This window comes from Microcebus murinus, chromosome X, assembly GCF_040939455.1.
Source record: "Microcebus murinus isolate Inina chromosome X, M.murinus_Inina_mat1.0, whole genome shotgun sequence".
In the NCBI taxonomy this organism is placed as follows: Eukaryota; Metazoa; Chordata; class Mammalia; order Primates; family Cheirogaleidae; genus Microcebus; species Microcebus murinus.
The window spans coordinates 13,707,909-13,735,860 of record NC_134136.1 but is presented as its reverse complement, the minus strand read 5'-3'; the positions used below and the strand labels follow the sequence as shown (position 1 = coordinate 13,735,860).

Here is a 27,952-nt window from a genome sequence, read left to right as displayed (position 1 = left end):
ATAATTTTTAAGATTGTAGATGATTCCTGAGACCAAAAATATTTAGAACTGCTTTTCTGGAAAATACTGATCAAGAAAGTCCTCATACTGGTGGTGAAGTGATCACTAGTAAAATGACTTGTCTCCTTTGTTGTTGTCACCTGATTCCATGATTTTGAGTAAGAAAAAGGAAACTGGTTACCTGTATTTATTTGGTATTGTCAGTAAAATTGAGTGGAGACTTTGAGCCTGGTGCTTATGGTTAATACCATTTGCTTAGTTTTGTCTTTGTGTGTGTGTGTGTGTGTGTGTGCATGTGTGTATGTGTGTGTGTTTGTGTGTGTATTGTAACAATTCATTTAATCTACTACTTTATAAAGTGGTTAAACACTGCCTCTTATATCAGCTGTGCAAACACATACAAGCCTATCTTTTTGCCAACTCCTGAAAACTTGAAAAAAAAAACCAACACTTGAGTAAATATGCATCTGGAGTTGTAGCTTCTATAGCTTAATTAATAGGTATTATATGACATTTAGGACCCATGATAATCCAGTTTGTGTGTGTGTTCTATCTAACCCAGCTTGTATGATATACTTCTATGAATAAAAAGCCTGATTTTGTACTGTTAAGGTATAAAATGTCAATTTTGTTTTCTAATACTTCCATTATAAAGGACACTGAGGATAGATTATTTGTATATTTAAATTTGACACCCTTTGTTCAAATGCATACCATTTTCATTAGTGAAAATTCATGGACTTTTATGAACTTCCTTTCCAAGTTAAAAATCCAGTAAAAATAACTCCATGGAATAAAACCATTGAAATCTTACATAGTAATACTCACACTTTCTCAGGATTCTGTATTGTTTGGGGAAATCTGTTTAGAATTCAAACTAGAACTGAGACAAAAAAGTGACATAGGGTAATAGTTTTAATCTGCTGGCCCTTTCAGTACAGCAATATTTGTGGTGATCTGTAAGATGATGATTTAATTCAACCTCTATTCTTTTTGCCAAAGATAGTTTTATATAGTGAAAAAAAACCATTTATTAATATGTGCACTCTCTTGATTAGGATACTCCAAGTGAGGTATAAACTGTTGCTAATTCACTATGAGAAATGTTCAAAAACTGAAAGCAAGCATTTAGAAACCTTAATAATAATTTGACAGAGTAATTTTATACCTGTGAAATCTATTAGTATTAAAAAGGGTCATATTTTGTATGACTTTTTAATTTCATTTTCTAAAAGATTCATTTTGATTATATTTTATAAAAGTATGATTTGCAGTGGATTGGAGGAAAGGGAAAAAGAAATATTGATTCTTCTACACAAAGTGTAAGAAGCACTGCACTGGATAAATGTGAAAACTCTAAGCCTGAAATGGTCCTTTACTTTAGGTCTGATCTAAAGCTTTACTTTCAGGATAGAAGAAAACAGACATCCCATGCAGTATAAGAATATAGGTAGGTGAGTCACTGATCCTTTAATAGGTGAATCTGTTAATTGCTACAAATACTATGTCATATATTTTAGTGTTTTGTTACGCTATTTGTCTCTTATATCTGAATTCCCTAACCCCTGGACTGCCAGGAACTGGGTGGCACAGCAGGAAGCAAGTGGCTAAGGAGGGAAGTGAAGCGCTGCCTGTACCCACAGCTGCTCCCCATAGCTCCTATCACTGTCTGAGCCCTACCCTCCTCCCTCAATCAGATCAGCAGGGGCATGAGACCCTCATTGGAGCTGGAACCACACTGCAAACTGCACATGGGGGCGATCCAGTTTGGCATGCACTCCCCAGGAGAATCCAATAACTGATGGTCTGAGGTGGAGCTGAGATGGGTACACCCCCTTCTACCCCCCACCCCCCCAATCCATGGAAAGACTATTTTACAGGAAACCCATCTCCTCTATCAGGAAGGTTTGGGACCACTGTTTTACATCACAAACTTCTTAAAGTCTAGGACCATGTCACCTATTTTTAAAATTTTCTTTTCTATAATCGTATGTATGCATAGTATAATTTACTAAATGAAGGAAAGTGAGAAAATATTAAGAATATAAATTATTGTGTGATTTATAGGGTGAGGTATATCTTTATAAAAGATCAAGGGATGGTATAATTATAGGAAAGGTATACATAAAATTAGAGAAAATGCAACGATACAGGTGTGTGCATGCATAGAGCAATAATAACTAAACTATGCATTTTAATTTTTTTATTCCCCTATTAGGTTTTTCTCGTTAGAAAGAAGACCGGTCCTGATGCTGGGCAGCTCTATGCAATGAAGGTGTTAAAAAAAGCTTCTTTAAAAGGTAGAAAATTAGAAAGTTTATTAAAATAGAATTTGGCAATGCTTATTTTAAGAAATATGTTGCTTATATAAGGTGAGTAGATGTATTTTCTTTATAACATTCATATTTGTTACAGTTTTCTAGCCCGTAAGAGATATTTCTAGATTTGATATTAGCATATGCCTTAATTTACTGAGTGTACCATGCTAAAAATTTGATGCTAGAAAAAGTAACATATGTTATTTACTTTAAAGTAAATGTATTAATTTGATTAATCTCTGCTCATTTCTTTCAAGACTCTTGGTTTTTTTTTCTGTTCTGTCTGTGTCAATATTGTATATTGAGAAAGTACAACCACCTGCATATACTTATATATACAGTTTTCTAGGCTGTGATAAAAATACCACTGTACTCAGTTTTAATTAAGAAATCCATTTGAACAATTAAATACACATATATAATAAATGAATATTAGCCAAATACCTATTTAAGCCACTTAAAACCATCTCTAAATCTAAACTGAATTTATTGGCTTTCTGAGAATATGATCATTATTATCTAGGAAATGTAGACTAAAAATTTAGACACTTAGGAAATTATATTTTATACTTTTATGTTTTTGTTTGACAAATTATTGAATATATCTTTACTGAAATTTTACATAAGAGTAATATATTCTACCCTTATGTAATTTTTAGTTCGAGACAGAGTTCGAACAAAGATGGAAAGGGATATACTGGTAGAAGTAAATCATCCATTTATTGTCAAATTGCACTATGGTATGTAATATTTCTTTTATTTATGTAATTAGAGAATTAAGATTTTCTTTAAGACAGTACTATAACATAAAATACATAATTCAGACTTATTTAATATATTCAACTATGCAAAATTAATTTATCTGAAATAAGTATCAATATTCAACTTTTGGTCATATTTCCTTCATTTGTCTAAGTTGGTTAACTTGACTAAGGTAACAAGAGAGTATCTTCTACTTACTTGTGTTATAGTATTTCTGTACTCTATCAGCTACCCTTAGTGATCTTAGGCTATAAACTATTGTGGTAATTTATGTAAAACATTCAACTGTATGTTCATAATGACTATATTGATCTTACTCCACGGGTCTGTTCAAGAAGACCATGTCTATTAGTCATCATATTAGTCTATTTGAGTTTTTTTTTTTTTTATATACTTAGAGAGAGAGGAGTGCCAGTAAGAAGCAGTAGATACAATGGAAAGAACATGAGCTTTGGAGTCACATTTCTGAATTTGAATAGTGGCTCCATTGCTAATTGAATATATGGATGAGATTATGTAGTATGGCTTCTCTGGGAAATAAATAATATCTGTCTTTAAATCACTGATACAGTCTACTACATCACTTTCAATGTTCTAGATTTAAAAGAGTAGCAGCTATTGCTTTTATTCTTAGTGTAATTTTAACAAATAATGCATTAAAATATGTACTCAATGGAGTTCTCACCCATTATTCTTTCACTCCCTGTTATCCTAATGGATAAAAGTAGTAGTATGTAATGACCTTTTTGAATCTCCATTATATCAATCAGTAAACACCTATTGTATATAAAATACTATATTAAATTCACTGGGATGTAGAAATGGAAAAATTTCTGACCTTGTGAAATTTATAACCTATAGGGAATACAGACGTGCAAATAAATTAATTTTAGAAATCAAAATGGAATAAGTACCATGAGGGAGATATAATATGAGATCTCAAAAGTAGTAGCAAGTAATTCTGATGGGGAAGAGGGTATGGATGCTACAGGGAAATGAAAAAAGGGAGAAATTCTGGAAAGCTTATTAGAGGAGGTAGCTTTTTTGTTGAGCTTTATAGGATTAGTAGATTTTAGGATTTTAGGACTTTATAGGATTAGTAGATTTTCAATAGATGATTGAGAGCAAAGTTTAGGGAATTGCAATAGAACATGCCTCATAAATTAGGAAAATAGTGGTAGAAGTTTCTCTGTAAAGCCACATGCAAGGTTGATTATATTCTGGGAAGGGGTTTATAGCTATTTCAATGCTGGATTAAACACTGGATTTAATTTTGAGATACTGTTATCTAATAGTCGACCATGTGAGTAAATACTTAATTGCTTTATGGGGTTTAGAGATAAAATTCTAAACAAATATACTAAATAACAAATATATTAAGCTTTTTAAGCCTTTAAGATTGTTCTATTACTACATTCTAATTTCTACTCAGCCTTTCAGACAGAAGGGAAGCTGTATTTAATATTGGATTTTCTCAGGGGAGGAGACGTCTTCACAAGATTATCCAAAGAGGTGATTATCTGTAAATTTTTATTATATTTTATTGAAACAAAACTAAGAAAATCATTTTTGTTCTTTTGTTAATTACATTTTCTTATAGAAATTTTAAATGTTAATTATTTTTTTTATTGGGTCGTATTTAGTAATGTAGGAGTTAATGGTATTTTCTGTCTGCTTGGTATTTGTGCAACTCATTATTCTCTTAGGCACAAGAACAGTATCAATAACTGGATGAAGTAGATAGGGGCAAGCCTATGGCTTTAGCTACTCAAGCTACCTAAATACTACTGTAGTGTTTAATTTATTCATTTAAAAAATAGATTTATAGAGGTATAATTGACATACAATAAACTTCACATACTAAAGTATACAATTTGATAAATTTTGACGTCTGTATATGCCTGTGAAACAGTCATTACAATAAAAATAATTAGCATAGCCATCATTCCCAAAAGTTTTCTTGTATCCCTTTGTAATGTCTTCCTCTTGCCCTAACCCCCTGAATCTACTCTCTGTTACTATTTAGTTTGCATTTTCTAGGAGTTTATATGAATGGAATCATACAGTATATATTCTCTTTTTTTTTGTCTGGCTTATTTAAATCAGCATAATTATTTTGAGATTCACTCATGTTGTTGTATGTATTAATAGTTCATCTAGTTTTACTGCTGGGTAGTATTACTGATCGTATGGATACATCATGATTGTTTATCCATTTACCTGTTGATGGATGTTTGCATTCTTGCAGTTTTTGTATATTACCAATAAAGCTGCTATAAAGGTTCATGTACAAGTGATTGTATGGACATATGTTTTCATTTCTCATGGGTAAATACCTAGGAGTATAATGACTGGGTCATGGTAGGTGTTTGTTTTAACATTTAAAGATATTACCAAACTGTTTTCCAAAGCGGTTATATAATTTTTACATTCCCACCAGCAGCATATGATACTTTCAGTTGCTCTACACCCTTGCCAACACTTGGTGTAGTCTTTTAAAATGTTGGACATGTGATAAGTATGCAGTGGTATCTCATTGTAGTTTTCGATTAGATCATGCTAATGACAAATGATGCTGAGCATCTTTTCATGTACTTATTTGCCCTTTATCTATCTTCTTGGTAAAATGTCTGTTTAAATATTTTTACCATATTTTATTGGATTGTTTATTTTCTTATAGATTTTTAAGAGTTTTTCATATACTTTGGGTGTGAGTCTTTGATCTTATGTTATTTTGTTTTGTTTTGTTTTTTGTTTTTATTTTTGTATTTTTGTTTTGTTTTGCTTTTTCGATCATGTGTTATTTGCAAATATTTTCTTCTGGACTACAGTTTGTCTTTTGATTCTCCTAACAGTGTTGAGAAGGAGAAGTTGTTAATTTTGATGAAGTCTGATTTATACTTTTTTTTCCTTCTATTAATTGTGTTTTTAGTGTTCTCTTTAAAGAATATTTGTATAATCTCAGGTAAAGATTTTTTCCTATGTTTTCTAGAGAGTTTGTAGTTTAGGTTTTACATCTAGGTATATGATCCATTTTGAGTTCATTTTAGTATATGTTATAGGTATGTGTTGAAGTTCTTTTATTTGCATATAGATATCCAGTTGTTCTAGCATTATCATTGGAAGAAGACTATCCTTTCTTCACTGAATTACCTTGCATTTTGTTGAAAGTCGATTGATCATTTATATGAACGGTCTATTTTTGGATGTTCTATTCTGTTAATTGATCCATTTGTCTTTATAACAATATCACACTGTTCTGATTACTGTACCTTTATGTTAATAATATGTCTTAAAATTAGGCAGTGTAAATTCTCTTGAACTTTGCTTGTGTTTTTGAAGTTATTTTGGCTCTTCTAGGTCCATTGAATTTTCTTATTAATTTTAAAATCAGCTTTTTACTTTCTACAAAAAGACTGTAGGATTTTTGATTGAAATTGCATTGAATCAATTTGCAGATAATTGACATTTTAACAATATTGAATCTTTCAATACATGAACATGATATCTTTCTCTGTTTACGTATCTTCTTTCATTTTTCTCAACAACGTCTTGTTTTAAGAGTGTAGATCTTGAACATCTTTTGTCAGATTTATCTCTAAATTGTTCCTATTTTTGATGCTATTGTAAATAGAATTGATTTCTTAATCTCAGTTTTAAATTGCTTAGAAATACAATTAATTGTTCATATATTGAGCTTATATCCTACAATTCAGGTAAATTTACTTATTCTAGCATCTTTTTTGTAGATTTCAAAGAATTTTCTGTTTGTTACCTGTGAATAAGGAGCTTTCCTTCTTCTTTCCTATTATAGATATTATTTATTTTTTAATTTGTCTTTGTTACATTGGCTTAAACCTCCACTTCAGTGTTGACTATAATTAGTGGGAGCAGGCATTCTTGCCTTATTTCTGATCTTAGGGAAAAGAATAATTTCCATATAAATTATAAAGTTAAGTATAGGTATTTTCAGATATTCTTTATTGGGTTGAGAAAGTTGCCTTCTGTTACTATTTTTAGAGAGTTTTTTTAAATCACAAATAAATGTTTGATTTTGTGAAATGCTTTTTCTACATTTATTGAGATCATCATATATTTTTTTTTATTCTTTAGTCTTTCAATATGGTGAGTTACATTGTTTGATTGTCAAATTTGAACCGACCTTGCATTTGTGGATGAACCCTACTTAATATGGATTTGTTATTCTTTTTGTATATTGTTGGATAATATTTACTGAAAGTTTGTTAAGAATTCTCACATCTTTTTCATGAGGGATATTTGTAGTTTTCTTGTATTTTTCTCTGTTTTTGCTATAAGAGTAATTCTGGATTCATAGAATGTGTTGAGCAGAATATTTTCCTTTTCAACTTTCTAGAAATGTTTATATAGTTTCAATGCTAAGTTGTTCTTAAATGATTGATAGAATTCAACAGTGAAGCTATCCAAGTCTGAAGTTTTCTTTACAATAAAGTGTTTAACTACAAATTCAATTTATACAATAGGCTTAGGGCTATTCAGGTTATTTTTCTTTTTGAGTGAGATATGCTAGCTTCTGTCTTTTAAAGAATTTGTCCATTTAATCAAAGTTATCAAATTTATTGGCATAAAGTGCATCACATTCACTTATTGTCTTTTTTATAGCTGGGGAATTGTTAATGATGTCACTGTTCTCATTCCTAATGTTGGTAATCTATATCTTCTCTGTTTTTGTCCTGCTTAGCCTCACTAGTTTATCAATTTTATTGTTCTTCTCAGAAACCACCTTTTGGTTTCATTGATTTTTCTTTATTCTATTTCTGTATTCTATTACACTGTTTTCTGTTTTAATCTTTATTGCTGCTTGCTTTGTGTTTTACTGGCTTTTTTTTTTTTCTGTTGTTTAAGATGGAAGCTAACATTATTGATTTGAGGCCTCTCTTTTCTAATGTAGGTATTTAATGTTATAAATTCCCCTCTAAATACTGCTTTAGTGCTGTCCCACAAATTTTAATATGTGGTATTTTTATTTTCTCTCCATTTAACATACTTTATAATTTCCTTTTTTATTTCATTGATTCATTTGATATTTAGAAGTATATTATTTAATTTATGAATATTAGGATTTTGAGATATCTTCCTATTAACTTCTAATTTTATATCATTATGATCATAAAGCATACTTTCTATGAATTGAATTCTCTTAAATTTATTTACAATTGCTTTATGCTTCAGAATATGATATATTTTGGTAAATGTCCCATGTGCACTTGAGAAGAATATGTACTCTGCAGTTGTTGGGTGGTGGAAGTGTCTATAAAGGTCAATTAGCTCAAGTTGGTTGATAGTGCTATTAACTCTACTATATTCTTCCTAATTTTCTGCCTACTTGCTCTATAAAAGTTTAAGACAGATTGAAACCTTTGAATATAATTATGAATTTGTATATTTCTTCTTGAATTTCTGTTAATTTTTGCTTCATGTATTTCAAAGTTCTGTTATTAGGTATATAAACCTTTAGAATTATTATTCCTTCTTGATGTATTGGCCCATTTGTCATGATGAGATGACTTACTTTACCCCTAATAATGTTCTTTGCTTTGAAATCCACTTTGATATTAATATAGTCACTCCAGCTGGTTTTTTTTGTTAATAAATTTGTGTTAGCTTGGTATATCTTTTGTCATATTTTAACTTTAACCTATGTGTCTTTATATTTAATATGTGTTACTTAAGGAATCATATGATCTCCTTGCTTTAGATTCAATCTGAAAGTTTATGTCTTTTAATAGGGATGTTCGACTTTTATATTTAATATGATTATTGATATGGTTGTATTTAAATCAGCTATCTTGCTATTTTTTTTGTGTCATCTGTTCTGTGTTCTCTTTTCTCTCTTTTTCTGCCTTATTAATTTTTTTTTACAATTTCATTTTTATCTCTGCTGTTAGTTTGCCAGTATTATCTATAACACTTTGTCGCATTATTTTTGTAGTTGCTTTAGGGTTTTTAGTAAAAATCTTTAACTCAGGGGTTAGGAAGTTATGGTCTCTAGGCTCAATTTGGCCAGTTTCTTGTCTTTGAAACTGGTTCATTGGAATGCAGCCATACTCATTTGTTTAAGCATTGTCTATGATTTCTTTCACACTTCAATGGCCGAACATTTGCATGGTCATTTTTATTGGATGGCAGACATGTGAACTTAATTTTCTTGGATGCTAGATACTTTTGTTTTCCTATAAATAGTATTTAGCTTTGATTTCGAATGCAGTTAATTTCTTTGGAAACACTTTCATCATTTTGGGTCTTGCTTTTAAGCTTTGTCATATGGTACCAGGGCAGTATTTAGTTAAGGGCTCATTGTTCCCCAATATTTAAGCATGGCTCTTGGTATTCTAACATGCACCCATTGAATTATGAGGATTTTCATTCTCACTGTTGGAAATAGGAGCTATCCTGGTCCTTTATGAGCTCAGTGGATCCGTTTAATCCTTTAGGGATTTTCTTTTCCTGAGCTCAGCTAATTTCCTCAGATCCATGATTAGCAATTTTTTATTGGATGGCTGATACTATGAAATTTACCTAAGGTGATGGATATTTTTGTATTTCTATAAATGTTATTGAGCCTTGTTCGGGGATGTAAAATTAATTCAGTCTTTTCAGGTCTAACCTTTAAAGTTGGTTAGACTAGACCAGACGGCATTTAGTCAGGGGTTAATTTTGCTCCACTACTGAAGCAAAGCCCTTGTGCTTACCTTATCGGATACCCTGTGAATTATGAGGTTTTCTGCTCTGGCTGGAGATAACAGGAAATATTTCAAGCCCAGTGTGAATTCCATATATTGGTCCCTCAAATCCTTGGTTGTTTTCCTGGTTCAGGGATAGTAGCCTCACTCATATGTGCTGAACATTTCTCTGCTGAATATCTGAGGGAGTCTGAACTACTTATCTCTAGAGTTCTCTCTGTGTAATCCTCTCTTCTCCAGTACTTGATCCTGTGAATTCTATCCTCTTGCTTCTCCTAGACACATAGTTTCGACTCATCAACTCAGTAAGTCTTTCGGGCTCCACCTGACTTAGTCCTCCCTTTACTATCTTCCCAATTGAGTAAGCTAGGGCAGTTGTAGGGCATACCTTATTTGTTCCCCATCTCTCAGTATTCGTTGTCGTTAGTTCCCTGATGTTCAGTGTCTTGAAAAGGATCATTTCATATATTTTGTCCTATGTTTTAGATGTTTCAGGCAGGATATCAAACCCTGTCATCTATTTCATTTTGTCTTGATGTGGTAGTCTGAGAGTAGTATTTTAATTGGGTGCTAGTGGTTCAAGATTTTACTTCCAGAATTTACAGTGTTGAGTGTGGCAGAGCTACTGTTGGTTCCCAGAGCTCTGGAACTTGCTCTGAAAGGGGTACACTGTGTTTCTGGGATGTTAGCCAGTGCTTAAGTGGCTAAGCTCTTTCGCGTATATCTGTCTACCTCCAGTGCAGAATGTGTCATGCATGAGCAGAGTGTGTTCTTGATATATTATTCACTATAGAACGGAATGTGGTAGGATCTGTTTAAGACCCCCGTCCAAGAAGGGCCTTTAAAGGGGCTTATTAAAGCTGGCCCCAAGGCATAGAAGGCCAACAGTTTAATAAGGCTCCAATATTCATGATTTCTTGTGTTAGATTGCAGAATTGTCACATGTGTTTGAGAACTTCTTGTAGTCATTTCTAATTTTCTTTTAAACTCTTCAGACTTCCATTCTCGATGTGGGACTATCTAAACCCATACTAGCACAGAGAAGCAGTCAGTAAGTTTTGATTCCTAAGTGTGGAATATTAGGTAAGAGCAAGCATTTTAAGTGAATTTCCCAAAAGATAATAAATTAGCGCATTCATTGAACAGGCTTTTAAAAATGATTCAATGATTACTTTATAGGCAGTTTATTAATAAGTAGTTGTTTGTTGGTTTTGCTTCACTTGCATGTACAAAAAACTGTTCAATAATCCAAAATGAGGACTTATTTTTTATGCCTTAGAAAAAGACTTCTTAAAGTACATTTTTGTGTGTGTTTAAGAATTTTCTAATGTATTCCATTTATATTTTAAAGAGAAATGTAGCTCCCCCAAGTTTTCTCCTCCAAATGCACACACACTTAAACACAAAAATACACATATAAACACACAAAACTCTAAACCATTTCCTACTTTGCTAGTATCAAGAAAATACAGTGGGATGGATGGCTGATTATTATAAAGATGTCAATTCTTACAAAATTAATTTATTGACTTAACAAAATTCCAGACAAAGTCACAATAGAAATTTTTGTTTGGTTGAAATTGACATAATTATTTTACAGTATATATAGAAATGTAAACAAATGAAAAGAGCTGATACATTTTGAAAATAAAGAGCACCTTTTTCTTGTTCTACCTCTTGTTTAAAGCATTATAAAGCTTCTATGAGAAAAATATTTCATATTAGAGTATCAGCACAAGACTAGAAACATACTGAATAGCCCAAGAATATCCCGTTATGTAAGTCTTACCATACATTATTATGATAAAAGAAGAATCACAAATTAGTGACAAAGAGATTGATTGTTCAGTAAATGGTATTTGAGAAATTATTTAGATATTTCAAAGAAATCATTTAAAAATACAGTCTCTACGATGTACAAAAATAAATGTTACTTATATTAAAAAGCTAAATCTGGAAAAAAGACTTATCCTAAAATAAAATATAGTTTAATATTTAGTTGACCATTGAATGGAAAAGGTCTCCTTAAGCGTTACAATAATGAAGAAAAATCATAAAGAAATGATATATAAATTTGACTACAGAAATTTAAGAATTACTGAACATCAAAAACCAGTACAATGTTGGAAAATATTTGAAAATAATTATGATGGAGAACTGACATTTTATTTTTTAATTTTCTATTTTTAATTATGGATATATGATACTTGTATATATTTAGGGAGTACATTTAAAATCTTGATACAAGCATACAACATGTACTGATGAAATTCAGGGTAATTGAGATATCCATCACTTCAAGCATTTATAATATTTTTGTGTTAGGAGCATTCTAATTCTGATCTGACATTTTTAATATTTAAAGGATTTATACCAATTCACAAATAGTAAGTCAATAGTGGAAAATAGATAAAACATTGTTAATAATTTATGAAAAAAATAGAAAAGGCACTAAACATGAAAAATATGTTCAACCTAAGAATCAAACTTTAAAACAAAATTGATGCCATTTTTGTATATTGAGTTTGAAAAGATCTTTTTAAAGGATGCATTCAGTGCTATTATGAATGTGGTATAAAACAAATACTTTTACAAACTGCTGATGGGAGTGGAAATTACTGTAACCTTTTTGGAAAATAATTCCGTTGTTCATGTCAGGAGTCTTGGATTATTTATGCCCCATGACCTGGTATTTCCTATTTTATTTCTTAGGAATCTATTTGGGGAAATAATCATGAATATCAATAAAGATAGATTAAATAAATATGCATATTGCAGAGTTATTTAAAATAGTGAAAAACTGAAAGTAATAGAAACACCCAGAAGGAGAATGTTTAGGTAAATCATGGTAAATTGGTTGATACTGTACAACTGTTGAAAACTGTTTACAAATAAATTTTAAATATGTCAGAGAATGCTTATGATATAATATTAAGTGGGGATAAATGAGGCCACTAAATAGTATTATGTACAGTGGTATGATTTCAACTATGTTAAAACATACACACATACACTCAAATGCACGTTCACACACATATACATGCACAGATGGTTTAAAAGTATACAATAAAAGATTAAGAGTGCTTATCTCAGGTTACTGGAGTTTGGGATGATTTTCATTTGTGGGGGAAGTTTATAAGTAGGATGATTAGTAAATAGGAGAGCATTATTGTTAGTGAACCTAAAACTTAACAAAAAATTTATAGCAAGCCACAGAAGTAGCTTCTGGGGAATAGGCCATTTGTAGGGACAAGTATTCCTGAGTTAAAATTCTGGGCCTCCTTCTCACTAGTTATGTTACTTTGGCAAGTTACTTAATTACTCCAAATCCCTTTCTCTATATGCAAGTTGTTGATAATGCCTGCCTCCTAGAGTTGTTTGGAAGATTATATGAATATTCAGTGCCTGTCACACAATTACTACTTAGTAAGTTTATTATTTCCATCCATCCAAAGACAACTTCAGGACAAAGTGATAGGTTTGCCATAAACTGTAACCTAGGCAAAAATTTCCTTCTTAATTTTTCAAGAGTTTTAAAATATTTTATTTTGTATTTTCTTATGTTTTAGGCTTCAATGAACAGTTTGGTTGTCCTTACCTAGAAGTTGAATAAGTTAGAAGTATTATTCTTAATGAAAAGTTAAGTGGAAATGATGTTCTTATACTTTTACCATTATGATATTCAAATTAATGCTCCCAAAACTTAATGAATAATCTCTGTTTTTCTACTGATAATTTTTCAAAGGATGGGGTATCCAAAGTTATCTTTAACTACTCATTCTCTCCATTTTTACAGGTAGCCTGAATCTGCATTGTGAAATGTAGTAGCCATAATTTTAAATGGGCAAGCCAGCTATAAGATTTTATGACACATATTTTATTCAATATGAGTCTTCTTAGTAATCCAGAGGTTTCTTTGATGACAAAAATAAACATTTATAGAAAAAAATATTTGGTTTTGCCCATCTGAAGCCCTTGGTAAACCTTAAAAGTTACATCTAATGGTTGAGTAGTACCCAATTCTCTGTGTAAATTAACACTCACTTATGAATATAGACATAAACCTATAATGCGGATACCTTATAATTGTGCAAATAACTTTTTATGGTTTAAAACACTTTTTTCCACATTAATTAATTTTATTCTTATAACAACCTTATTATATAGAATATAGTAGATATTATTATTCTATTTTATAGATTTAGAAACTAAAGTCCAGAACCCTAAGTGACATTTCTGATGTTACACTGCCAATTCTGATGTCAAGTCCAATACTGTTTTCACTTCATCATAACAGATCTATTTTCAGGCACAAAAGGATTGAAGGATATAGTGCTATTAAACTCATATACATTACTAACAGAAGAGGCTTTAGGCTAACCTTTAGATCACAGATGAGGTTACAATTGTGTGTAGTATAAGGGTTACTAATTTAACAACTTGGAGTGCTGTATTAGAAGCTTTAGGTTGATAGAGCTGCTAAAAGTGAAATTCCTGAGAAGTAATAGTAGACTGCAAAAGAAAGAATAGTAGAAATAGTGGAATTACCAGTGCTAAAATGAAATATTCTATATATTTCAAATTTCGTAAGGGCATCACTGTATTGTAGCAGAGTACTAAAATTTATATTGGTATTATGACACCAAGTCATTAAATAAAGGTGAATCTTGTGCCGTGCATTTAGTGTAAGAACGTATACAAACAACACAATATATTTTATAAAGATTTATATTAAATTGGTTAACATTGAAGAAAAGTAATCTTTTTTTTTTCTTTTTTTTATGTTGGCATATGAAGGGGGTACAGATTTTAAGGTTTCAATAAATGCCCTTTCCCCTCTCCCCCAACAAGTCTGAGTCTCCAGCATGACCATCCCCCAGACGGTGCACATCTCACTCATTATGTATGTATATACCCACCGCCTGCCCCCCTGCCCAATACCATATTACTGTAGTACCTATGTGTCCACTTAGGTGCTGCTCAGTTAATACCAGTTTGCTGGTGAATGTATGTGATTCTTGTTTTTCCATTCTTGGGATACTTAACTTAGTAGTATGGGTTCCAGCTCTAACCAGGAAAATATAAGATGTGCTATATCACTGTTGTTTCTTAGAGCTGAATAGTACTCCATGGTATACATATACCACATTTTATTAATCCATTCTTAGATTGATGGGCACTTGGGCTGCTTCCACAGTCTTGCAATTATGAATTGTGCTGCTACAAACATTCGAGTGCAGGTGTCTTTTTTGTAGAGTGTCATTGGATCTTTTGGGTAGATGCCCAGGAATGGGATTGCTGGATCAAATGGTAGATTCACTTGTATCGCTTTAAGGTATCTCCAAATTGCTTTACACAGAGGTTGAACTAGTTTGCAGTCCCACCAGCAGTGTAGGAGTGTTCCTCTCTCTCCACATCCACGCCAGCATTTGTTGTTTGGGGTAATTTTGATAAAGGCCATTATCACTGGAGTGAAGTGATAGCTCATTGTGGTTTTGATTTGCATTTCTCTGATGATTAGAGATGTTGAGCATTTTTTCATATGTTTGTTGGCCATTCTTCTGTCTTCTTTAGAAAAATTTCTGTTCAAGTTCTTTGCCCATTTTTTAATAGGGTTATTTGACTTTCTCTTGCTGATTTTCGTGAGTTCTAAGTATATTCTAGTTAACCCCTTATCGGATGCATAGGATGCAAAAATTTTCTCCCACTCTGTAGGTTGTTTGTTTACTCTCATGACGGTTTCTTTGGCTGTGCAGAAGCTTTTTAGTTTCATCATGTCCCATTTATTTATTTTTGTTGCTGCTGTGATTGCCTTTGGGGACTTCTTCATAAACTCTTTGCCTAGGCCGATGTCTAGGAGAGTGTTTCCAACATTTTCCTCTAGAATTCTAATAGTTTCGTACCTTAGGTTTAAGTCTGTTATCCAGCATGAGTTGATTTTTGTGACAGGTGAAAGGTGTCGGTCCTGCTTTAGCCTTCTACAAGTGGCTATCCAGTTTTCCCAGCACCATTTATTGAAAAGGATTCTTTTCCCCAGCGTATGTTTTTGTCTGTTTTGTCAAAGATTAGTTGACTATATGAGGATGGTTTTATATCAGGATTCTCAGTTCTGTTCCATTGGTCAATGTTCCTATTTTTATGCCAATACCAGATTGTTTTAATCACTACAGCTTTGTAGTATAGTTTGATATCTGGCATATTAATACCTCCCATTTTGTTTTTGTTGCCCAGAATTGCTTTTGATATTTGGGGTCTTCTTTGGTTCCATATGAAGTGTAAAATTATTTTTTTCTATATCTGTAAAGAATGCTGATGGGATTTTAATAGGTATTGCATTGAATCTGTAGATCAGTTTGGGTAGTATAGACATTTTAATGATGTTGAGTCTGCCAATCCACGAGCATGGTATGGATTTCCATCTGTTTACATCTTCTGCTATTTCCTTCCTTAGTGTTTCATAGTTCTTCCTGTTGAGGTCTTTTACCCCCTTGGTTAAGTATATTCCTAGGTACTTTAATTTCTTTGTTGCTATTGTGAAGGGAATTGAGTCTTTGATTTGGTTCTCGTTTTGATTGTTGTTGGCGTATATGAATGCCTCTGATTTCTGCGTATTGATTTTGTATCCCGAGACTTTACTAAATTCATTGATCAGTTCCAGGAGTTTCTTGGTTGAATCTTTAGGATTTTCTAGATACAATATCATATTATCAGCAAATAGTGAAAGTTTGATCTCTTCTGCCCCTATTTGGATACTTTTAATTCCACTTTCCTGTCTGATTGCTGTAGCTAGGACTTCCAGTACTATGTTGAATAGAAGTGGAGATAGTGGGCAGCCTTGTCTGGTTCCAGTTCTAATTGGGAATGCTTTCAATTTTTCCCCATTCAGTATGATGTTGGCTATGGGTCTGTCATATATGGTTTGTATCAGTTTTAGGTATGTTCCTTCTATGCCTATTTTATTAAGTGTTTGTATCATGAAAAGGTGTTGAATTTTGTCAAAAGCTTTTTCTGCATCTATTGAAAGAACCATGTGGTCTTTGTTTTTGTTTCTCTTTATGTGATGAATTGCATTTATAGATTTACGTATGTTGAACCATCCCTGCATCCCTGGGATGAAGCCCACTTGGTCGTGATGGATTAATTTTTTGATAAGCGTCTGGATTCGGTTAGCTAAGATTTTGTTGAGAATTATTGCATCTATATTCATTAGGGATATTGGTCTATAGTCTTCTTTTTTTGTTGCATCCTTTCCTGGTTTGGGTATCAGAGTAATATTCGCTTCATAAAAGGTGTCGGGAAGGTTTCCGTTCTTCTCGATGTTGTGGAATAGTTTCTGCAAGATAGGTACTAGTTCTTCCTTGTAAGTGTGAAGAAAAGTATTCTTAAAGAGATTAGTTTCATCTGTATAGAAATGTTACTTCCCAATAATCATGCCAGTCAAATAAGAATTTGCTATGCTCTTTGTCTTTTTATTTGCCTAGATTTATATGTCTACTGGTTTTTAAAGAAATAGATTTTAAATATACTCAATATTGGAAGAGAGACCAAATGTGAAATCATTATTTTATTCTAGGTTCTGTTTACAGAGGAAGACGTGAAATTCTACCTTGCAGAACTGGCCCTCGCTTTGGATCATCTGCACCGATTAGGAATTGTGTATAGAGACCTGAAGCCTGAAAAGTAAAGCTATATTCTCCTTCTGTATTCCTGTTGTCTGGATTTCTAGAAGTACTTTTTGGCATACTTCATTAAGTCTTTTAAATATTATATGAAATTTTGTATTAATTAAATGATACTTATTTGTAAAAACTATTCTTTGTAAGACATGCATTGATTTTAAGTTAATCATTTTAAATTTTCCTAATATATCTAAGTTTATTATTTTTATGTAAATATTTTGTACAAAATATTTTATTCCATCTTGTTGAATGTGAATTTTGATTTACAGCATTTTGCTTGATGAAATAGGACATATCAAGTTAACAGGTATGCACATTTTCTTATTATTCCCTAAGCCAATCGTTTTGTGTTTTTCAATACACACACACACACACACACACACACACACACACACACACACACACGTTTAAGCCTGTTTTCTTTTTTCTCTTTCTTGATTTGATTTGTATTTTATTAATATTTGTTTCTTTAGTGGACTAAAGTTAATTTAAATGTTATATAGCTATCAATACATTGTAATTATAATATTAAAAAGTATACAATGGAGGTATGTATCCTAATTAAGAAATGGCATTTAGTTTTCTAGATAGAAATATATCATCTTACTTTTAGTCTAGATGGAAAGATTTATGATAAGTAGTCATCATGTTTGAAACATAGTGCCACCCTATCTTCCCCTTTCTTAACTCCTAGCAACCACTTGTATGTTTTACATCTCTATAATTTTGTTATCTTGAGAGTGTTATGTAAATAGAACCATACAGTAGTCACACTCCTGAGCATTTATCCCAGAGAAATAAAAATCTGTGTTCACACAAAAACCTATACTTGAATGTTCAAAGACTGGAAATGACCCAGATGTCCTGCAAAGGGTGTATGGATAACCAAACTGTGATACCTCCATACAATAGAATACTACTCAGCAATAAAAAGGGAAGAATTTTTATATGCTAGACAACTTGGATGGATCTCAAGGGTGTTATGCTGAACAAGCCACAAGGCATGCAACAAGAAGAAAATGTGCTTCATATATATATATATATAAAACAATTCAATCGATTTTACTTACAATGGTACAAAGTAAACAATAGTAAATATTAGGTAACTTACAGTATGGTTATAACCTAATTCAAGGTTTTAGAATAAGTAAGTAAACTTTTGGATTTAACCTTACAGTATTCCAGTGAGATTGGTTGAAGTATAACCATTCACAGAAAGTATTATAAAACTTTTTTCATTTTCATTCTTTTTCATTGTTTCCTTTATTTTCTATTATTTTCCTCTTTTTCTCTTTCATTTTTCTTCCATTATTAACTTCTTTGTATCTTTTCTCCCTCCTATCCTTCTCTTCTTATCTCCTTCCTTCCATTTTTAATATTATAGTCAAAAGTACCAGACTGATCTCTATTTGTCATTGATACTAGTAGGCTGTGTATGGGCCGCAGTGATTTAGGAATCTCTCATATAGGCAGGGTCTTCCCCAGCATCCTGTGTTTTCTCAGAATAATCTTAGGGAAATGGCAATACTATTTTTTTTCACCTGTCCAATTTAGAAATCCTCCAGACATAAGGAATGGATCTAATGTTTAGCAGGCTACTCTTGATTGGCAATGGGCTATAGGAAGGTTCCTGCTATAACTGTGTTTTGAGCCTGATTGGCCTCATACTGAGATTATGATTGTATAGCAAAAGGTCAGTAGAATGAGTGGATACCTCTAAGTATCTGCATATTTGCTAATATGTTATTTATAATGTCCTTAATAGTTAATTTTTCCTGAACTCTTCATCCCTCCCATAGTCTATATAAAATCTATATAATATGACTTGCCTGTTTATAAAAGATATTTAATATTTTGTTAAAAACTATAACTTGAAAACAGAATTGATTTGAACTGTCCATGGTTGCTATAGTGTGTTCTCTGAGGGATATAATTCAGGGGTAATGTCTGTAAATAGAGGGAAGAAACAAATGTACAGTGGTCAGAAATGTAAATCAAACCATACTTGAACTGAGTATTTAAGATGAAAATATGTACACAACAAAAAAATTTTAAGTAGTCTTTATGACTACTTACAAATTAATCACTGAGATTACTTATAGTAAATACTCATCAAATTATTGTGTTCTGGGTGTGCTTTTAAAATTTAAAGCCTTATAAAATAGTTACTTAAGATTACAAAGATATAAAAATACCACCCCTCACCCCTCTCCCCAAAGAAACCCTTTCCTATATATAGTTGAATCCTACATTTTATTTATTTTTTATTTTTTTTTTATTTCGGCATATTATGGGGGTACAGATTTTAAAGTTTCAATAAATGCCCTTCCCCCCTCCCCCCACAAGTCTGAGTCTCCAGCATGACCATCCCTCAGATGGTGCGCCTATCACTCGTTATGTATGTATATACCCCCCCCTCCCCAATACTCTATTACTGTAGTACCTATGTGTCCACTTAGGTGCTACTCAGTTAATACCAGTTTGCTGGAGAATATATCTGGTGCTTGTTTTTCCATTCTTGGGATACTTCACTTAGTAATATGGGTTCCAGCTCTAACCAGGAAAATATAAGATGCGCTATATCACCATTGTTTCTTAGAGCTGAATAGTACTCCATGGTATACATATACCACATTTTATTAATCCATTCTTGAATTGATGGGCACTTGGGCTGTTTCCACAGCCTTGCGATTATGAATTGTGCTGCTATGAACATTCGAGTGCAGGTGTCTTTTTTGTAGAGTGTCATTGGATCATTTGGGTAGATGCCCAGCAATGGGATTGCTGGATCAAATGGTAGATTCACTTGTATCGCTTTAAGGTATCTCCATATTGCTTTCCACAGAGGTTGAACTAGTTTGCAGTCCCACCAGCAGTGTAGGAGTGTTCCTCTCTCTCCACATCCATGCCAGCATTTGTTATTTGGAGACTTTTTGATAAAGGCCATTCTCACTGGAGTTAAGTGATATCTCATTGTAGTTTTGATTTGCATTTCCCTGATGATTAGGGATGTTGAGCATTTTTTCATATGTTTGTTGGCCATTCTTCTGTCTTCTTTAGAAAAGTTTCTGTTTAACTACATTTTATTTTATTTTTAAATTAGTTGTTTGGTGTAACATATGTCTTATTTAATCTTGTAGCTAGTTCTATAATTGTAAAATATTTCTGAATTGATTGCTGAGCAAATCCTAAGGTTAAAATATCAGTTTTGTCATAAATAGTACAGTAAAGAAACTCTATGGATTGGCATAAATCTCTGAAAGGTAACGGAAGGATAAGAAAATTATCTTTTCTCCTTTCTCTCTAGAATGGTCAGAGAAGCCAGTATTCTTCTCTACAAACTATATTATGTTCAGCTGCACTGATCTTGAAGCCTAGCTCTTCCTACATTTAACTTGCTAAATGAAATGTATAGAGGTAGAAGTCTCAAAATATGGAGAAAAACACATAGTGGCACATTGAAAAGATTTTTAAAATTTATACTGAAAGTTATAATGCATTAAGCTATTATACAAGGATAAGTTATTTTTAAAATGAAAATATTGAGCATGGTTAGAAATTAAGTTTTGAGGGGCCCTAAAATTAAGTGCTAATGGTGGTATTTTATTGCAAAAGAGCAAAATAGGGCTTACAACTTTTTTATTTTCAAAATTAAGGTATAATTTACATACAGTAAAATTCATCCTTCTGATACCCTTTGGTGGTGGAACTATTCTGTATCTTGACCACCTCAACATCAGTATCCTGGCTGTGTTATCATACTACAGTTTTGTAAGATGTTACCATGGGAGAAACTGAGTAAAGAGTAAATGGGGTCTCTATAGTATTTGCTGTAATTGCATGTGAATCTTCAATTACCTCAAAATATAAAGTTTAATTTAAAAAAACATTTTTGTGTGTAGTTCTACAAGGTTTCACAAATGCTGAGTCTTGTAAGTACCACCAAAATAAAAATATAGAACAGTTCCCTAACCCCAAAGTTTTCCCATTAAAAGTTAGTATTCTCTTTACCCCAAACCAACCACCACTCTACCTTCTGACCCTATATATTTTTTTTCTTTTCCATAATGTAATATAAACAGAGGCATTCAATATATAGCCTTTTGAGTCTGGCTTCATTTACTAAGCATAGTACATTTGAGATTCGTCCATATCATTGTGTGTATATCAATGATTCATTTTTAAATTGCTAAGTAGTATTCCATTTAATGGTGGTACCACAGATTCCTGGTTTTGGCGATGATGAATAAAGCCATTATAAACATTCATGTACAGGTTTTTATGTGAACATAAATTTTTATTTAACTTGAATAAATACCTAAGGATTGGGGTTACTTGGTCATATGGTAAGTGTGTTTAAGTTAATGAGAAACCTGCGAACTCTTTTCCAATGTGGTTGTACCATTTTGCATACCCACCAGTAATGTATGCGAGCTCCATTTGCTCTGAATCCTCATCAATACTTGATATTGTCAGTAGTTGTTATTTTAGCTATTCTAATAGGCATGAAGTGGATCTCATCATTGTTTTGATTTGTATTTTCCCAATAACTAATGACACTGAGCATCTTTTCATGTTTATTTCTTTGGAGAAGTATCTGTTCAGATCTTTTGCCCCTTTTTAAAAATTGGATTGTTCATACTCTTATTGTATTTTGAGTTTTTTAATATACTCTGAATAAAAGTCCTGTATCAGATATGTGATTTGCATAGATTTTCTTCCAGTCTGTATCTTTTTTTGAATCTTCTAAACAATATTGTTTGAAGAACTTTTTTTTTTTTATTTTGATGCAGTCCAGTTTATCAACTCTTTTCTTTTATGGATTATACTTTTGATATACCTAAGAAATCCCTACCTGAAAAGATTTTCTCCTGTATTTTCTTTTCTCCTATGTTTTTCTTAGTTTTAGATTTTACATGTTGGTTTGTGATCCATTTTGAGTTAATACTTGCTTATGGCATGAGGATAGACTTTTCCATATAGATACCTTATTTGTTCTGGCACCATTTGTTGAAAAAACTGTCCTTTCATGGAATTGCTTTTGTACTTTTGTCACAAATCAATTGACAGTACACAGCCAGTTATGTTATAATGTGACATATATGATTTTAATCACTGCACTATACAAAATATCATAGTTAAAAAGCACAGGGCATATCTGAAAGGTGGGGTAATGGTGTAACATCAAAATGTTTAGTAAGTGAAACACTAAAAAAGAAAGCTAGTAAAAATGATAGCCCTGTTTTACATGTTATAAATGATAAATATATAAAGACTCCAATAATTATGGTACTTTACCTTGAAAAAGACCTGAAGTTTGCTTGTTGAAGTGGGTGTCAGAAAAGTTGCAGTTTGTAAATTATAATGAAGTAGTGGAAGGTAGATTATCTGAAATTGGAAGTAAAGTTGTAACAATGGAGGTGGACAGGAATGGCTAGTAACAAACACAATGAACTGAAGTAGCTGGTAGATGTTTGAGGTATGTGCATGTGTGCTTTATATTTATTTCTACTTGACTAAGCTCAGGTGCAGTTTTCTGTGTTCACTGCCTGTTTCTTGCAGATAAAATTGCATATAAGCCAACATGAAATTTGTGTTTTGTTCAAATTGTTTGCTTATATAATGATTGCATTGGAACAAATTTACATTTTCAAAATAAGCATTATAGAATAAATAACTATATATGTTAGTCTATTTATTATTGGATACTGTTCTGTACCATCGATACATATGTCTAGCCTTTCTCCAGTACCCTACTGCCTTGATTATTATAGCTTTATAGTAAGTCTTGAAGTCAGGTGTAAGTCCTTCAACTTTTTTTCTTCTTTTTCAAAATTGTTTTGGTTATTCTATTTTCTTTTCCTTTTCATACAATTTTTAGAATCAGCTTGTTGATTTTTATTAAAAAAATCTTGCTGGGATTTTTATTGAAGTTTCATTGAATCTATATATCAGTTTTGGGAGAATTGACATCTTAACAACATTGAATCGTCCAGTCCATGAACACAGTATATTTCTCCTTTTATTTAGATCTACTTTGATTTCTTTCATCAGCATTTCTAGTTTTCAACATATAAGTCTTACATACATTTTGTATATTTATACTTGTGATTATATATTTATAAATATGGATCTCATGTTTTGGTTTTTTTGGTGGTATTATAAATTTACTTTTTAAATTTCATCTTTTAGTTCATTGCTACTATATAGAAATAAGATTGATTTATATATATTGATACTTTTAGCTCTTTGAAGGCTTTGAACAAAAATGGACGCTCACCAAAACCAAAGCAAAATTTGCTTTTTTAATATTTTAAAATTATAAGGTTCTAGCTTTGATTTTTCAGTCTATTTTAAAACTTAGATCAATATTACAACTTTGATTTAATTGTTGTTCTATCAAAATTGTTGCATGATATCCTAATACAGACCTGAAAGCATGTATTTGGAGGATAAGATTTAACTGAGCAACCTTTAAATGCTCTTAAAGAGTATCATTATGATATACAGACTGCTTTCCATTATTGGTCTCACAGGGATTTTCTTAAGAATAATTGTAGGCCATCCATAAATAGTTTTAATTTTTAATATATCATTTTGGGGTTTTTGTATGTTTTCTATTTTCTGAAGTTTTTCAGATATATTTTTTTGTGATACTGTTATAGATTTTGGACTCAGCAAGGAGTCAGTAGATCAAGAAAAGAAGGCCTACTCATTTTGTGGTACAGTGGAATATATGGCTCCTGAAGTAGTAAATAGGAGAGGCCATTCTCAGAGTGCTGACTGGTGGTCATATGGTGTACTTATGGTAAGTAGCATTATTTTTCTTCTTTATGCCAATATATGATATGACTAATCCTATTACTTAGAATTTTATTTTAATTTAAATTTGGGAATGAGTTAGGTAAGAAATGGGTTCTGAAAATTCATGATTAACATTTAAAAACTTGTGATTGGATAGCTGCTGTACAATGAGAATTAGGGTTGTGGTGTTCTGATTTATTTTAAATTTGGTAGTGAAAATGTAAATTCCAGCATTGTTATATAAAATATTCATATTTGAACCTTAGAAAAAGGTCTGTCAGATTTTAGGTTTCAGAATGCTGAGTTTAGCAGTTATATGACATTTTAATTAGCTACCACATAATTTAGCATCTTACTAGATAATGTCTTATTGTCAGATAGTTTCAAACATGCCCTAGAAAGATTATAATCCTCCTGAGGAAAGGAATCATGTTTTATACTACTTTTCATTTCCCACATTACCTAGCATAGTGAGCATATAATAGATGCTTAATACAGACTGACTAATTTGGTATGAAATTACAGTGTAGCATTTGCAATAGTCAGTAGGATGATACATGAATAGCTATTGAATCAGACGTAATTTGCTTTTGAGGTCTGATTCATTTTTTTTTCTTCCTTTTATTTCATCATATTATGGGGGTACAAATATCGATAGGGTTACAAATATTACCCCTCCTCCTGCCTCCCTTCCTCCCCTCGCCCCCCGATATGCCAGAGATTCAAGCGTGTCCAATTCCCTAGTGGTACGGGAGGTCTGATTCATTTTGCCCATTTATCACTGAATGGCACACTGTATGACACATCAGTATATTAAGTTCCTATTATAAGCCTGGCATTTGTGGAGGGCTGTGGGATGGGAACTGATTCAAAGTACAGTATTTGGCATTTTCCAAGACCCAAGAAAGTATACAGTCTGGTGGGGAAGCAATTGGTGTAGCTTAATAAACTGTCAAGAAGCAGCTTAGGACTTCGGAGAAGACTTAATGTATAAGTTGATGTAGGAAAACTGGAGGAGTCAGAACTTAAATTAAGCCCTGAAGGATAGATAAAATTTAAATAGTTTCATGTCAAGAAGGAGAGTATTGTGATTATATTAGCAAAGGCTTGGAGAACCAGTTTGTCTAGAGTAGTGGAGAATGAGGGTAAAGGTGGAGGAAGTGAACCTATAAACCTATAAGCATTTGCATGTAATTCTCTGGCTATTATGAAGCTATTGTAGATTCTTAAACAGGATGGCGATTAAAAACATTGTAGTTTAGAAAGATTAGCCTTGGCAGCATTATATAAATGGATTGAAAATAGAAGAAACTAGAAGCAGGAAGAACGAAAATGTCTTCTTATAAAACAGTCGTAATATTAAGAGTAAAAAAAAGAGGAAACTTTAAAGACATTAAAAAGAAGAAGTGACTAACCTTAGTAACAGATTATATGACACAGGTGAAACAGAGGGGAAGGGTCAAAAATTAAGATACTTCTAAAATTTTATAAACTTTAGGTTATTGAAACAATGGCAGGTTAATAGTAAAGAGAGAGCTGAGGACAGCTGGTTCTGGAAGCGGGAAATAATTTATTTTTAACAGTTAGCATAGGTTACTATAGGTTAGTGGCTAAATCCTGGGTGGTGATAAATTAGCAGGGGCAGTGGAGAGAGAATCAGAATCATTTGACGACCATATTGCTATATGTACTCAACTTTTAGTTTCTTTGAGGGAAAGTGTGATTACGATACACTCTCCTTCTCTTCTTTCTCTCCCTGCCACTGTTACCTCTACCCCTCTAGTCTCTGGTGGCGTACCATTACTAAAGATTCTGGAAGGAAAACTGGAGCTTGAGAGAGATTAATGCTTGAGCAGCAGATTTGGGAGTCATCAAGATACAGGAGAGAATTGAATGGATAAGCTAACTTAGGTTGTGAATTCAGATATATGAGTAAAGGATTGAGTCCAAAGCCTTTTTGAGACTGAGTTGGAGACTTAAATATGAGAAATATGAAAAATTATCTTTAATGAGCTATTATGATCTTTATTTTTAGACCTATTTTTATACCATCATTTAATGTTCTAGTTATCTGCATTGCAGTCAGATCTCATTGGGAAAATGTTTTCCTTCTGCTATGTACAACTGTCTCAATATTTTTCTTTTTTGAAGGTATTGGCAAATGTGTGTGTGTTCTGCTTCTTTTGCTGCTCTTTTTTTAGTTCCTATTTTTTGAGGAATAGGGAGAATGAAAATGGTTAAATCTTTCTTGAGCATGTATACATTTAAAAGGGTTTTGTGCTTATTTTTCCTTTTCCTTTATTATTAGACATTTGCTTTAAAAGTATATCTTTGTTTTAAAACAAAATGTCTTGTGTGTATTTTCAAATTACTTTGGCTTTGGGAATTTAGCCAAATTAGAACTGAAATAAATTGGTTTCATCTGCTACAGGTCATCTATCAGTTGAGCTATGTATATAGTGGGAGTACCAGAAGTATATGTCCTGAAGTGACCGAGTTTTCTGGTTCCATTTTGACTCACTGTTAATCGTGTAGATCCTGCATGATTTGATGATCATGCAGTACAAGTCTCATGTATTTTTCTAAATAATTTTATTATATTTTCTAAGTTTTATGCTAAATTGACTATGTGTTAATTTTGTTTGTTATAGTTTGAAATGCTTACTGGTACTCTGCCATTTCAAGGTAAAGACAGAAATGAGACCATGAATATGATATTAAAGTAAGTATAAGTGCTATCTTTTTCTTTTGGGAAAAAATCTTTTGCTTTTTATTTTGAGAAATTTATTATTATTTTAAATTGACACAAAAGAACATTTTTTACACTCTTTCCCTTGATATGACAAGGGAAGACATGACATGACAAGACATGAAATAGCTTGCCATTGTTAGAAATGTGGCTAGATTTAAGTGAAATTTTCTAAACTTTTCTTTTCCAGAGCAAAACTTGGAATGCCTCAGTTTCTTAGTCCTGAAGCACAAAGTCTTCTAAGGATGTTATTCAAAAGGAATCCAGCAAATAGATTGGGTATTTATTTTCTTAGCTTTTATATCAGTATACTACATGTTTTGAGAGAATAATTATATCTTTATATATTATGGTTTAATTTAAGTTGATTACTGCTGCTATATGTTTATACCTGGAATTTTTCATTTTGTGTTTGCATTCCAGAAGCAGTAAACTCTGTTATATCCATGATTTAAAAATTAAGTAGTCTAGTTAATTAAAATTTTTGTTTAACATATATTATTATGTGTATAATATGGATCACCTATTTTTAAATAATTCACAGAACTTTCCCTTGTATGGGTAATCTTTTTAGATATTTGAATATAATTATTTTGTCTATCCCAATAGTCTTTAAACTAAATATTATGTTTCTATAACTGCTTGGTTTTTGACCACTTTCTGGTACCCTTTCCCTGGGTTCAGATATGATCCTATTATCCTATTTATGTCCTTATGTTAACATTTCAATGTCACTTTATTCCTTTGTACTTTCTAATTTGGCATATAAATATGAGGTAATTATATAAGTTATAAATAAAAGAAAATATCCTAAATGTTAATGTTATGTTCAACATTATTTTGATTTCATTTGGGAGATACTTTAGTATTTCATGATACCCTTTGTAGTTAAAAACGAACATCATATTTTATCATAGC

At 31.9% G+C, this 27,952-nt stretch overlaps 1 protein-coding gene across 2 annotated transcripts in view; it reads left to right on the top strand.

The window, feature by feature from the left end:
* Positions 1 to 27,952, top strand: part of RPS6KA6 (ribosomal protein S6 kinase A6) — a 135,063-nt gene that overhangs the window by 62,830 nt on the left and 44,281 nt on the right. For both annotated transcript variants that reach the window (XM_012738662.2, XM_020284931.2), the window contains exons 4-11: positions 2,219 to 2,300; positions 2,978 to 3,058; positions 4,513 to 4,592; positions 17,376 to 17,482; positions 17,751 to 17,788; positions 24,147 to 24,289; positions 26,937 to 27,007; positions 27,225 to 27,313. In XM_012738662.2, coding sequence (XP_012594116.1) covers positions 2,219 to 2,300; positions 2,978 to 3,058; positions 4,513 to 4,592; positions 17,376 to 17,482; positions 17,751 to 17,788; positions 24,147 to 24,289; positions 26,937 to 27,007; positions 27,225 to 27,313 — 691 coding nt within the window. The remainder of the gene's footprint in view (positions 1 to 2,218; positions 2,301 to 2,977; positions 3,059 to 4,512; positions 4,593 to 17,375; positions 17,483 to 17,750; positions 17,789 to 24,146; positions 24,290 to 26,936; positions 27,008 to 27,224; positions 27,314 to 27,952) is intronic.